We start from the raw sequence: 13,226 nt of genomic DNA, 5'->3' as shown, positions 1-13,226 counted from the left end.
TTTTGAGAGTGGAGGGAAAGAACTAAGTTAACTGAGATACTTGTTGGAATGGGCAAGACATTACTCCAAAGAAATGAAGCTTTTTTATAAGGTAACAGGCGGTATGAGGATGCTTGCTTGTTATGTTCATCTGAGGGTATATACATGGGTGGTTTTGTGTACTTTTCTCAATAGAACACTAATATTAAAATTTACGTCATGGATTAAGGCATGGATGCAAAGAACCTCTTGTGCTTTAGAAAACACATCTGTCTATTTTGGTCTTAGGAAAAAAAAGGAGACCTTGAGGACAGAGCAATAGGAGCCAACCAGCTGAAGCTTGAAGCCTCAAATCTTACAGGGAGGGGCTTTAAGGATAATCTAGCATAAGGCCCTAATTTTAAATATGAGAAACCAAGGCTGGGAGGGAAAAGAGGCTTGCTTGAGAGAATTCTCACTAGGGTTAGCATTTGGCGGAAGAAACTAGGATTGATGAGGGCTGGGCCACACACATGCCCGGCCCCATTGAGTTCATGCTTGTTAAATCCTCAGTCCAGGAGGTACATATTTTAGGCTCATTTGACAGATGATGGAAATGAGACCAGAGACGTTAAATGGCCCTAGTGTCATATAGCTTACCTAGAACAGAGCTGAGCCTCAAATATAAGCCTAAGTCCTCTTTCTTTTCTTCCTACTCTACCTTTAGATGATATATATGAAGGTAGAAGCAGGACATAGAAGCGAGTGGGACTTAGCAGTGATGCCAATCCTTCTTAAATAAGATGTCATTGCCTCAGAGCATCTGAGAAGAGTCAAGGAGAGGATTGCATTAAAGGGCAAGACCTAGTTTAAATTACTAAGTGAGGCCCTTAAATTTCCACATCCCAGCTACCTTCTAAAAATTGAGGGAGTGAAAACAGCCTCAAAATAAATTTGCAAAATAGAACTGGCAAAAAAGTTGAGTAATGAGTGGCCCAGAAACCTGGACTTCTAAACTCCTTTCGCACTTCCCTGCCTTGGCCATTCCCTTCACTGAGGTTTGAGTAGACATCAGCTGTGACAGGGGAACTCTCAGGCATTTGAGAATGTCACTGATTATATGAGTCATTTGACAATTGCCTGGATAATGCTCACCTACTGGAGCCTTCCTGAATCAGAAGCATGAGAACCCTAATCATTAGGAGATTCTAAAACCCAAAGCCACCCTGGCTGGTGTGGCTCAGTGGATGGATTGAGTGCTGGCCTGCGAGCCAAAGGGTCACTGATTGAATTCCATACAATTCAATTTTCTGATGATTCTTAGTGATAGTTGTTTTGTCTTTTAGTTGTCATTTTTGCTATAGTTGTGTGAGCAGGCAAGTTGTGTTTACCTACACCTCCATTCATTTTAATTTTAATACCGATATGCTAAATGAGATAGCATTGTTGATTAATGCTTTTGCAACACCTGTTGTGAAGACATTCACTGGGCATTTTATCTGAAGTTAAATGTTCTGTAAATGTTCTGGTGCCTCAGTATCTCTGCCTTAGCTAATAGTACAAGCACCTAAAAGCTGTCCAAGGTCTTCAGTACAGTTTGTAGTCTTAATATACTCTACCCAGGAAATATTGCCACTCCCCAATCCTGGGATACAGTCACGATGCAGCTCATCTACTTGTGCAGATGATTGGTACTATTTTTCCCAGGCATTTGTTTTAGTAATACAGATTAAAGCCTTTTAGATAGCTATGAGGAGTCTGTTAGCCAGGGTTCCCAAACCCCTCAGATCTGCTGAGGTTTCCCTATTTCCCTGAGTGTGGTGGCTGAACTGGAGCCAACAGCTCCTGGGCCTGAATTCTATCTCTAGCCAGAGGCCCTAGGATGTACACATACCAAAGGGCTGAGGTAGGAGCGCTGAGATCAAAGGACAGCATCCCAGAAACATCATGAAGATGAAGTCTATCCCCCAGTACTACATAGTAACCATCACCTCCTGAAATCCTAGACTCACGGTGATGACCCTTGTCTCCAGAGCCGAGGTTCTTAAGTAGAGGTCCACAGACACCTAGGGAGTCTATGGAAGCACTTCAGGGACTTCATTAACTCCCTATTAAAGTATATAAAATGTGTGTATGTATACCTTATTCTGGGGAGCAGACTTCATAGCTTCCATCATATTTTTAAAAATTTATCTATGGAAGAATCTTAAGAGCTCTGTGAAGTCTCCAAGTTGGGATTAAAGGGACAGAGAGAGGTAGTAGGGCCAATTCTGACACAGGTCAGTCCTGAATCCCCAATATTTAGCCATATCCAGTGTTTGTGACATTGCCAGATGCCAGGTTCCAGGAAATGCCCCTGAACCTGCAGAAACTCTTAATGGCCATCCCAAGTATGGTCTGGTCCCTGAAAGACGATTTATACCTGGGTACCTCAGAGACAGACCCAGAAGAGGAAAAATACATATGCTCTGAGCCCAGGCCAAGTCTCTGGGACTGGCCTCTGGGCAGGAAGAGGGGATAGGAACCATTGAAGAGAGGCAGCTCAGCTCCAGGCCTGGCTCCTAAGAGCCTGGGCCAGAGGGCGACCCTAAACTTTGCAGAAAGGGCAAGCTGGTCCCTGCTGACGTTCACTCTCCCTCATCTAATGCCCAAGGTCTCCCTGGATCCTGAAATAACATTGACACTGCAGAGAAAAGACCCACAACTGACCCAGAAAGCCAACCAGAAAATGGTGTATGTATCCTGGCAGGGGACAGCATAATCTGGAAGCTTCAGAAATACAAGGTGCTTTGAAGCCGAGGGTTCATTTATATTGTGGTTCTCAAACTTTAGTATGAATAAAAACCATCCTGAATATGTTTGATAATAGATTCCTAGGCCCAGGGATTGTGACTCAGTAGTCCTGCAGTAGAGCCCAGATGTTAACACTTTTTAAAAGGTAACTAGCAATTCTGATGTCAAGAGTCCATGGAGTATACCTTTAGAAACAGTTTCTAGGGGCTCTAAGGCATCAGATGTGGAGAGGGGACTAAACCAATCCCTCCTTCCCAATCCCCAATGAAATAAAAGCAGAGGTTTCCAGTCACCATTTATTTAGTCTTCTGTGCCAGATACTATGATAAGCTTTCACATGAACTATTTTATTTAATCCCTTACAACCCTGAGGTTCAGAGAAAATAAGTAACTTGCACAAGATCCCTCAGCTGAGTACTAGAGCCAGGACTGGGACCCAGATTTGAATCCAGGGTCTGTTCTTAACCAATAAGCCCATGATTTTTAAAAGGCTTTCAGTGCCTAGTGCCTGATGACAGCAAAGGAGAAACTATGAAGGTACCTCCCCTCTGCAGCTGGGCTGGGGGAGAACCCCATAGGCCACAGGGTAAGTAGGCAACCATTGCAGGAGAGAACACAGATGATTGGGCAGGGCAGAGCCAGAATGGAAGAGCTATGGTAGGTGGGCTAATGAGGTAAGGACTACATTGCTGGACTACATCCTATTACAGAAGGGACACAGGACAGAGATGAAAATGTTGGGTAGTGACAGGTGGACAAAAGGGACTGGTGTCAGAGAAATCAATACAATACCATGGAAAGCTTTTGGTCAGCACAGGCCCAAGTCTGCTGCAGCTCTATGGCCCCAAATTAATACTGCATTTATACTCTTCAACTAATAGGGAAATGAATTTGATGCACCATAATCAAGACCAACTTTGAAGCCCAAGATCCTTTATAGATTATTAAATCCTCATTCCCTAAGGGGCCATAACAATAGTACCTACACCATAGAGTAACACGGTGAAAAGTAAATGAGATCATTTCAATGAAGTGCTTAGTATAATGTCAGACACACAGGATTGAATGTGTGTTGGCTGCTATAATCACTCATTACTACTAATTGTGACTATGCCCATGCTTACCAACAAACCACTGTAGCATCTTATTTACTTGTGAAAGTGAGGTCAAATGTGGTCTCTATGGATTGAGATTTTTCTCCAGAAAGAAGTTATTTTTAGGGTGGTCTTTTTTTAAAAAACATCATATTTTGCTGTGTATAATGTGCACACACATTTTTGGCCCAAACTTTCAGGAAAAAATTTTTCGTTTTAAGTTTTTAACTCAATTTTTTATTTATTTATATTTAGGTATTTGGTTTTTGTATTATAAAGGAATTTTAGCATTTATTTTAGACTATATTATGATACAAGAAATTTTATGTAATAATTACAAAACACAGGAACAGATATAAGGTTCAAGAAATCTTATGTACCAATAACAAATTTACAATATTTACACATCATAGAAGGCTAAGAACTCTTTGTCACTGTCAGTATCAGAAGTATCATCTTCAATTTCTACATTACCAGTGTCTTCTGAAGAGTCACTTTCCTCATTCCGGTAAATTTCACTGTTCTCAGTTCCATCCACAGCATTGCTGACGTCACATTTTTTAAAAAACAATTTCACAACCACTTCCTTGACTCCATTCTATGATCTTAGAATCCAATCAAAACCTGAGCAATGGATGCTTTCTTGATCCTTTCTGTAGGTGTTAAATCATTACCAGCTGACTGCATCCACGACGTCCACTCTTTCTTCGTTAGAGCCTTCACGGGCTTGTTTACTGACACATAAAGAAGTTGCAGTTGGCTGGTTATCCCACCAGGTATCATAGCAAGTCAAGTTTTCCAGTCTGCTGTGATTGCTTTTGCACTTTGTGTAACACAGACTTTGAAGTGATCAAAAACAAGCAAAACTGTTTTTTTAAAGAAATCCTCCAGGCCTTCGTGACCAGACTTTGTTAAAACAGATTTTCATGCCTTCTTCATTCATCTATCCTTTTTCATGCACATGGACAATAACTCCACTTAGAATCTTTTTCGGAAATGTTTTTCTTTTAAAGATGATCATAGGTGGTAGCTTTGTCCCATCTGCACAACAGGCTAGAGAAGTGAAATGTGTTTTCTTATGACCACTAGTTATTTAATAGCCACGGTCTTTGCTCCTTTGACGTCCAGTTCTGTTGGATGGCATATCAAATGTGAGTGGCACCCCATCCATATTGGCAATTTGGGACAGCTCGAAGTTCTAAGTCTTTCAAAGATTGGTAACATAAGAATGAAATTTCACAACGTGATTCTCATAGACTGCTGGAAGTTTGGGGGCAAGTATCATTCATATCCTCATGCTCAAACCTTCTCTATTCATAAAGTTAAGGCACCATTTAGGTGACCCTGAGAAATCACCAATGTTTTTTTCTAGTGCAATCCTTTTACCTTCTTCTTGTATTGGACTAAACAGAGACTCCAGTTTGGTGCTGCTCCAGAATCCAGGTTTTCACCTCCTGCTCCACCTCCAGCCACTTTGGAGGTTTCCTTTGCATTGCCTTCTTTGTCTTGGTATCTGAAGAAGTGTTTCTTCCTGTTGCCTCCACAATCTGCTAACACCCTCTGTGGGAGGAGGTCCAGAGAGTCTCTCAGCAGTTCTGTTGCCATATTTTTAGCATATTTAATAACTTTTAGCTTAAAGCTTGCAGTGTACGAAAACCATTTCAACATTTTCCAATAATTTTTCCCAACTAAAGTGTATGAAGAGAAATGTCGCGCTGTTCAACCTATGGTAATAAAGTTGGCATCACCTATCTCATCAAGTGGATAAAAATCGGCATCATCTATCTTACTCTGTGGATAACAATACTCACTATTCGTTTCATTTTGTTGAAGCATTGGCTGAAACTGTTTTCACTGCAAGTTCATAATAAAATTCAACAAAACCGATTATCATATTCCAGGGTATTATTGTGGATATGGATATCATTATTGCTTTCTAGAGTTACACTTTTAATGCGTAAGCATAAATAAAAGAATTAAAAACAGCCCTGACTGGTGTAGCTCAGTGGATTGAGTGTGGGCTGCGAACCAAAAGGTCACCAGTTCAATTCCAGTCAGGGCACATGCCTGGGTTGTAGGCCAGGTCCCCAGTACAGGGTGCTCAAGAGGCAACCACACACTGATACTTCTCTCCCTCTCTTTCTCCTCTTCCCCTCTGTCTAAAAATGAATAAATAAAATCTAAAAAAAATAAGAGTTAAAACATTAATATAGATACAGAATTAGTACTACCCATGTATAATGTGCATCCTTATTTTTCCCTCAAAAATTTGGGCAAAAAAGTGTGCATTATACATAGCAAAATACAGTAAATTCAAGAACAAAAAGAGTCACATCCCCAATTTAATCAAAATTTAATCAAACAATTTAATCAAAAACACTTTAGACTTCCCCTTACCTTTAGTTCCAAAAACTGATTTGATCCAACTGTTCTGTCCAAAATCATTCTGAGGGGAAAATGAAGCTGTGGGGTTCTCTGCAACTTTTTCATTCAACAACTACCTTTACGTGTACCAGAAATGACTTTGTGACTGTTAGCTAAACTCCCAACAGTTTTTCACTACATGAGAGAGATGCCCCAAACAAATGAACTTTATTTTCAGACAACAGATCCAAGCAGGCGAGCAAGCAGACTTGACAGCTGACCCGTGATGAACATAAGGCTGAGTATTTCCTCACCATCCAGGAACCCCTGATATTAGAAGGAAGCCCCATCCCTCCAGCCTCTCACCAAGCCTGTTTGCTCAGGGTGAGAGAGAACTTATGAGACAGACTTTCTGGGAAGGGAGTAGGTGGATGGTTTTGGATAGAAAAACATGAACGGAACCAAAGAAACTAAGTCTCCCCATGACAGAAGAAAAAAGAAAGTATATTACAGAATTGAGTAAGATCAGAGAACAAGTATAGCATAGAAAATATAATCAATAATATAATAACTATGTATGGTACCAACTGGATACTGAAAATACTAGAGGGAACACTTTGTAAAGTACATGGTTGTCTAACCACTATATTATATACCTGAAACTAATATAAGGTAATATTGAATGTAAACGGTAATTGAAAAAAAAAATTTTAATTAAAAAAATGTTTTTAATTAAACAAGATCAGAGAACAAAACCAAACGGTGCCTTTCAGGATAAACAAAGGACCCCTCTGGCTGCTCTAAGGAAAGGTTACTGAATGTCTCTTCCAGGGAGGAAGGATAACTGTAAGGAGAAGAAATACATAGTCTGCCCTCTGCTTCCATTCCTGCATTAGGTCAGTTTGAACATAGTTTGCTCATATTAGCCAGAGCTGACATGGGTCCTGGAGATGATCAGGCCTATCCCAGCCACCCTCACCAACCAGAGAACACATTCATAACAAACCCAAATTCCTAATTCCTGAACCATTTTGAGTCACCCCACTTTGCAGCCACTCAGGAATAGTACAAGCTTTGTTTAAAAAAAAAAAAAAAAAACCCTGTATTTTTTAATTCAAGTAACAAGTAAAAGTTCACAAGCAGTCCAGAACAGGTACCAGGAGTTTGCTCTACACATTCAGTCAGTCATACTTGCTGCAGAAGCTCAGGCTCCATAGAATCACTCTGGCCAGTGCTTCTTGAGATGCTCCTTCAGCTGAGGAATGGAAGGCAGCAGCTGCTGGCACTCATGACAACGCAGGGGCAGCTTCAAGAGCTCAGGCATCCCATCTCGGACAGTTACTCTGCCAGTCTCTTGTACCATCTCGATCACAGCTGCAACCAAGGAACAAAGGTCAGAGCCCAGCTACTCTGGAAAGCCAATACAAAATTTAAAAAATCTGACTCCAAATAAAAATATGACAGGTACCCTAAAGCTAGGAAATTTGAGGTAAGACTCATTGCTGGGAAAATGGGCTTGATCAGATTCTAAATCTGGTCAACCTATTTTGGAGATGATTACTTTCCTTTGAGATACACTCTAAACAATCCATGTTACTATGTCAAAGGCTTATCACAGTGCTTTACCATGGTTGGCCCTTGGTCAATGGCTGCGGTCATTGTTAACTTGCCAGCATACTGAAGTTCCACAGAATACACACTGGGAAATGCTTCCTTCGCATACATAGCCTTCCCCTGTTTATTAACCCTCCTGGTACGAGGCAGCCCCAAGCTCTTGCCCAGTGGATGGCAGAGGAAAACAGAACAATTTAGAGCTTTCACATCTATGAAGTCCAATAACTCTGAGAACAATTTTTAAGTCCCCTGGTATTATAATAAAACACCCTTTTGACCCTGACATAACAGCTTTCTAGGTCCCCCAAGAAGGCTGCTCACAGCAAAGTGACAACCCTACTATAATCCAAATAATCCAGTTTCCCTTAATGAGGCTCTCTTTATAGGGAACACAAAGTTATACGAGAGTTTTGAGACCTGCTAATTATTTAGGGAAACAGATGAATCAAGTATAAGAACATGAGAAAATGAAACAAATGTAAAAACCAAAGAATACTGTTTACCTTGTGATTCTAGGAAGTATTCTGTATTAAAAGAATTCCAATGTTTTTTGTTTTTAAGGCAAGGAGAATCAAAATCCTGGCTGATGACATGAAGGTGGACATGGCTAGTTGAGAGGGAAAAAAATTGATGATTAAATCCATTAAAGACTAGGACAATCAAAGTAAAAGGACAAACAGTACAAGTATGGGTATGTAAACTATTAATAGCGTTTCCATTTAATTCAATTCATTCATTCACTTAAGACTATTTAATGCTCATTAAGTACCTAGAAGGGCCAAGCTCTGTTCTAGCACTGGGAATTTAATAGTGAACAAAATAAAAAAGGTGTCTGTCCTTCTAGAAATTATATTCTAATGAAGGGAAGACAAATAAAATATAAGTAAACCAATAAACAAGGAAAATTCAAATTATTAACATTGCTAAGAAAACAGGGAAATGTAATAGAGAGTGCCCAGGGGGTTGAGGTTGCCTCTTTAACTAGCTTAATGTGTTCAGGGAAGGCCTCTCCCAGGCAATGATTTGAGCTGAGAAAGTAGTCAAGCAAGTAAAAATCTGGGGAAAGAGCGTTTCAGGGAACAGGGGAGCCAAGCACAAAGGCCCTGAGCTGAGAAAAGAGCTTAGTGTAGCCAAGGAAGAGAGAGGTAATATGGCCAGAAAGACTGTAGCCATGGAGCAGAGATTAAGTAGGAGACAGATCATAAAGGTCTGGTAGATCGGCAAGGGGTTTACACTATATTCTGTGTACACTGGGAGCCATTGAAGGATTTTAATCAGGGGAGTGCTACTATCCGAGCCACACTTTCAAAAGATGACTCTGGCTGCTGTGTGAAAAAAAGACTATACAGTAGGTAAGGATGGATACAGAGAGACCTAGCAGTTCAAGCCAGAAATAATGATGTCTTAGACTAGAACTATAGTAGTTGAGATGACAAGAAGCAATCCAATTTTTAATACATTTTGGTACAGAACCAACAAGACTTACTAATGAATTGGATATGGGTTTGAGGAAGTGCCACTACAGAAATGGAGAGGCTTATGGGAAAAGTAGGTATGAGGAAGAGACTTAAGAATTCTCTTCAACTTGTTAAACCAAGTAGTATGCCTTTTTGTATAGCTTTGACTCTTAGAATCAATAATACTTTAATAATCTAGGAGCAAGGACACCCTACAATCAACATTACAGAAACCCAGTGCCTGAGTCTTGGTTTATAAATATCAATCTCCAATAAGAGGAACTAGGGATCTTGACAGAAGTGGTTCATTCCAGGGCTAGATCAGGAAAAATATAAGATGATACTGGAATATCTTATTCCAGAAAATACAGAATTGCTCAAAAAATGTTGGGGGCATGTCGAAGTGCTGCAGGAGCCAACCTAAAGGAGCTTCCAATGACCACAGCTGGAACCATTTGAGCAACAAAATAAATAATAATAGGTCAAATTAAAACCTATAAAATAAAATAAATATCCATGAGTCCTTACGGATAAATAATTGAATAAATACAAAATCGGGCCCTGGGTGATGTGTCTCAGTGGATTAAGCACCAGCCTGCTAACCAAAGGGTCACTGGTTTGATTCCCAGTCAGGGCACATGCCTGTGTTGTGGGCCAGGTCCCCAGTAGGGGATGCATGAGAGGCAACCACACATTGATGTTTCTCTCGCCCTCTCTTTCTCCCTCCCTTCCCATCTGTCTAAAATTAAAATAAATTTAAAAACTGCATAATCAGGGTCAGGTGGGGGTGGGGAGGTAGGGAGATAGCTCTTCCACATAGAAGAATTCTAATTGATAAATTAGAAGGAATGAGAAAAACATAAAATCACCACTAGGTAAACTCCATAGTAATAACTATTGCAGGCAAGATCCACCAATAAAGATGCTAAAATTACTGGGCAAAAATTTGGGGAAGAACAAGATAATAGCACAGTCTCAAAATATTCATGATATTCATCAATTATAAAGTAAAAAATAGGAACTTTGAGTAGAGAAACCTGGCAGACATCACCTTAATAAAGGGACCAGGGTTAACATCATGAGTTATAAACCATATCGACATCCTGCCCTCCTTGATACGATGCACTGAGAAGGACACATCACTTCTGTGGTATTTTGGCAAAAAAAAAAAAAAAAGAAAGAAAAATGCATAACCTCAATCTAAGAGGAAAAAACATCAGACAAACCCAAACTGAGAGACAGCCTGTAAAATAACTAGCCAGTGCTCATCAAAAGTGTCACGGTCATAAAAACCAGGAAAGGAAGAACTGTCACAGATTAAGGGAGACTAAGGAGAGATAATAAATAAATGCAATGCAGGATCCTGGATAGGATCCTGGAGTAGAAAAAGATTATAAGGAAAATGGGTGAAATTTGAATAAGGTCTAGTCTGGAGTTTAATTGTGGTGATGTTATGGAAGATTTTTGTTCTGTTTCATGCTTTTCTGTTTTCGATTTTCTACATTGAAAATGCACTACTTTTACAATAAAAAAGTTATTTGTTACCTTTTCCTTTCTATAACATTTATTCAAAATTATATCATAAAGAGTGATCATAAAAGGATATGTAAGTGGCAACTTTACTTACTGCTCATTTTGTTTCCCACCCACACCTGCCACAGCTATTGCTTTTAGCATTTTCCTTGCACAACAGCATTCATTATATGAAGAAGGCATGGATACCATGGTTACTACAGGAAAGGGCTATGCAGTCCAGGCGTCGTGGCTATCGGCACACCCAGCAGACTCAGCATGAATCCGTTTGCCCACCTAGACAAAATCTGGACATACCAGCACTACCCACAAGGCTTACCTCATGCTAGGAATGGCGTGGTAGCCCAATCGAAAGCGGAGTTTGCTCGACTCAGCCACATCTGCAATCAACTTTTCCCCCACAGCATGCATGTGTTTGAGGAGCTCAAGGTGTTCCCTGGTAACAGCCTTCAGACTGGAAATGGAGGCCCATGGTAAGACCAGCCAGTGGTGACGAGCCTTGGGGTATTTATCCTTAATCACCACCACCTGCTCATCTTTGTAAACCTGGCAGAGGGGCACAGGAAAAGGGAACAGATGTCTTCCATGCATCTTCTGTGTGCCAAGTGATGTCATATTTATTAACTCACTTAATCCCCACCACAATCATCTACAAAAGGCTTTAGTATCCCAATTTTGACAGACGAAAGCACAGAGACTCAGATAAGTTGAGTGTCTTGTGCAAAGTCAGTTACTAAGTAGGAAATCTAGGATTGCAACCCAGATCTAGTGGACTCTAATGCGTATTTTAATCGCTGCGGTACACAGAATACACAGAATATGCACAGTACAAAGTAGTTCCTAAGGATCTTACATGAAATCCCTGCAGGCATCAATTCAAATGCTCCCTTCTGCTCTCTGCCACAGCAGACCACATGACATCTGCACATGCGTTCCAAGAAGCCCCATCAGATCTGGCTCCTTGTCACCCCAGGATGTAATTTAAGAAGAATTCGAAGACCCCTCCCAGGGTGATGCCAAACTATTAATCCCAGAGCAGCCTGTAAGTACAGTCACAATACATTATCTAACACTCTTGAAAGAAACCACATAGGTTAACTCATCTCCTATTAATAGTATCCAGAAGTTTAGGAGGAACAAGGCAGAGGGGATATTCATTTGAAGAACGTAGCTTCTCTCCAAAGAATTCCAGGTGCTCACTTAACTGACAATGGGAAAAGCCAGTTGTCCTCACAAAATAGCCCAATAAAACAAATCTCATTTGGCCCTGGCTGGTGTGGCTGGGTGGATTGAGCACAAGCCTGAGAACCAAAAGTCACCAGTTCGATTCCCAGTCAGGGCTCATGCCTGGGTTGTCAGCCAGGTCCCCACTAGAGGGAGTGCAAGAGGCAACAAATTGATGTTATCTCTTGCATACTAATGTTTCTTTCCCTCTCTTTCTCCCTCCCTTCCGCTCTAAATAAGTAAAATCTTTTTTAAAAATCTCATTCAGAATGACTGATCTCCTTTGATTTCATTTGTAGTTATGACCTCTACAGAATGGTCAATTTTTTTTTAAGTTTATTTTTTATTTTTGTATTTATTTTTAGACAGAGGGGTAGGGAGAAAGAGAGGGAGAGAAACATCAATGTGTGGTTGCCTCTTGTGCGCCCCCTACTGGGGACCTGGCTGGCAATCCAAGCATGTGCCCTGATTGGGAATCAAACCAATGACCCTTTGGTTCCCAGGTCAGAGCTCAATCGACTGAGCCACAATGCCTAGGGCTCTGGTCAATTAAAACATGAAATGTATTTCAATGTCAAAATTTTATTCTGACCTGCATTTTGGGGTCCTGCATAGAAATCTTCAAGCCTTGACTCCAGTGGCCCAATGACCCCTAAAACAAAAAAGGGCAATATAAATCTCAAATGCCAGTAGTTAAATATGGCATTAGTTAACACTGTATGTCAGCAAAGTCCAACCAAACTTGGACATAAGGTGAAATTTTTAAGAATTGATTTTAGCCCTGGCTGGTGTGGCTCAGTGGATTGAATGCCAGCCTATGAACCAAAGGGTCTCTGCTTCTAATCAACTGAGCTACCCAGCCAGGGCTTAAATAAGGTTAATTTTTAAGAATTAAACTGTATCCCCTTTATCTCAATTTTTTGCCTTTATAACCATAAGTCATCCTCATTTTCTTCCTATGTTCAGAGCTGCACGTCCTCTCCCAATCCATCTAAGCCAGATTAGGTTTCCACTTTGACATCAGGATGTGAATCACATGATCTATGAAGTGTTCCAATGCTAACCTTCTAGATTTACAAATGACTGACCCATTTTAGTAGCTCATTGTTAAGTACAATGTCATTATCACCCTACCTTCAAGTGGCTTACCTAAGGAATTCAAGAGAAAAGTACCAACTGACTGGTGACA

General features: G+C 40.5%; 1 protein-coding gene across 7 annotated transcripts in view; it reads right to left on the bottom strand.

Annotated features, from left to right (window-relative positions):
• Positions 1-7,303: 7,303 nt before the first annotated feature.
• Positions 7,304-13,226, bottom strand: part of APTX (aprataxin) — a 38,615-nt gene continuing 32,692 nt past the window's right edge. For all 7 annotated transcript variants that reach the window (XM_053923337.2, XM_053923341.2, XM_045195124.2 and 4 more), the window contains 4 exons: positions 12,630-12,689; positions 11,133-11,359; positions 8,327-8,430; positions 7,304-7,583 (listed from right to left, as the gene is read on the bottom strand). In XM_053923337.2, the coding sequence (XP_053779312.1) occupies positions 7,429-7,583; positions 8,327-8,430; positions 11,133-11,359; positions 12,630-12,689 (546 nt within the window). In that variant the 3' untranslated portion in view covers positions 7,304-7,428. The remainder of the gene's footprint in view (positions 7,584-8,326; positions 8,431-11,132; positions 11,360-12,629; positions 12,690-13,226) is intronic.

The sequence above is a fragment of the Desmodus rotundus genome, chromosome 1 (assembly GCF_022682495.2).
Source record: "Desmodus rotundus isolate HL8 chromosome 1, HLdesRot8A.1, whole genome shotgun sequence".
Classification (NCBI taxonomy): domain Eukaryota; kingdom Metazoa; phylum Chordata; class Mammalia; order Chiroptera; family Phyllostomidae; genus Desmodus; species Desmodus rotundus.
This window is presented reverse-complemented; position numbering and strand designations above follow the sequence as displayed.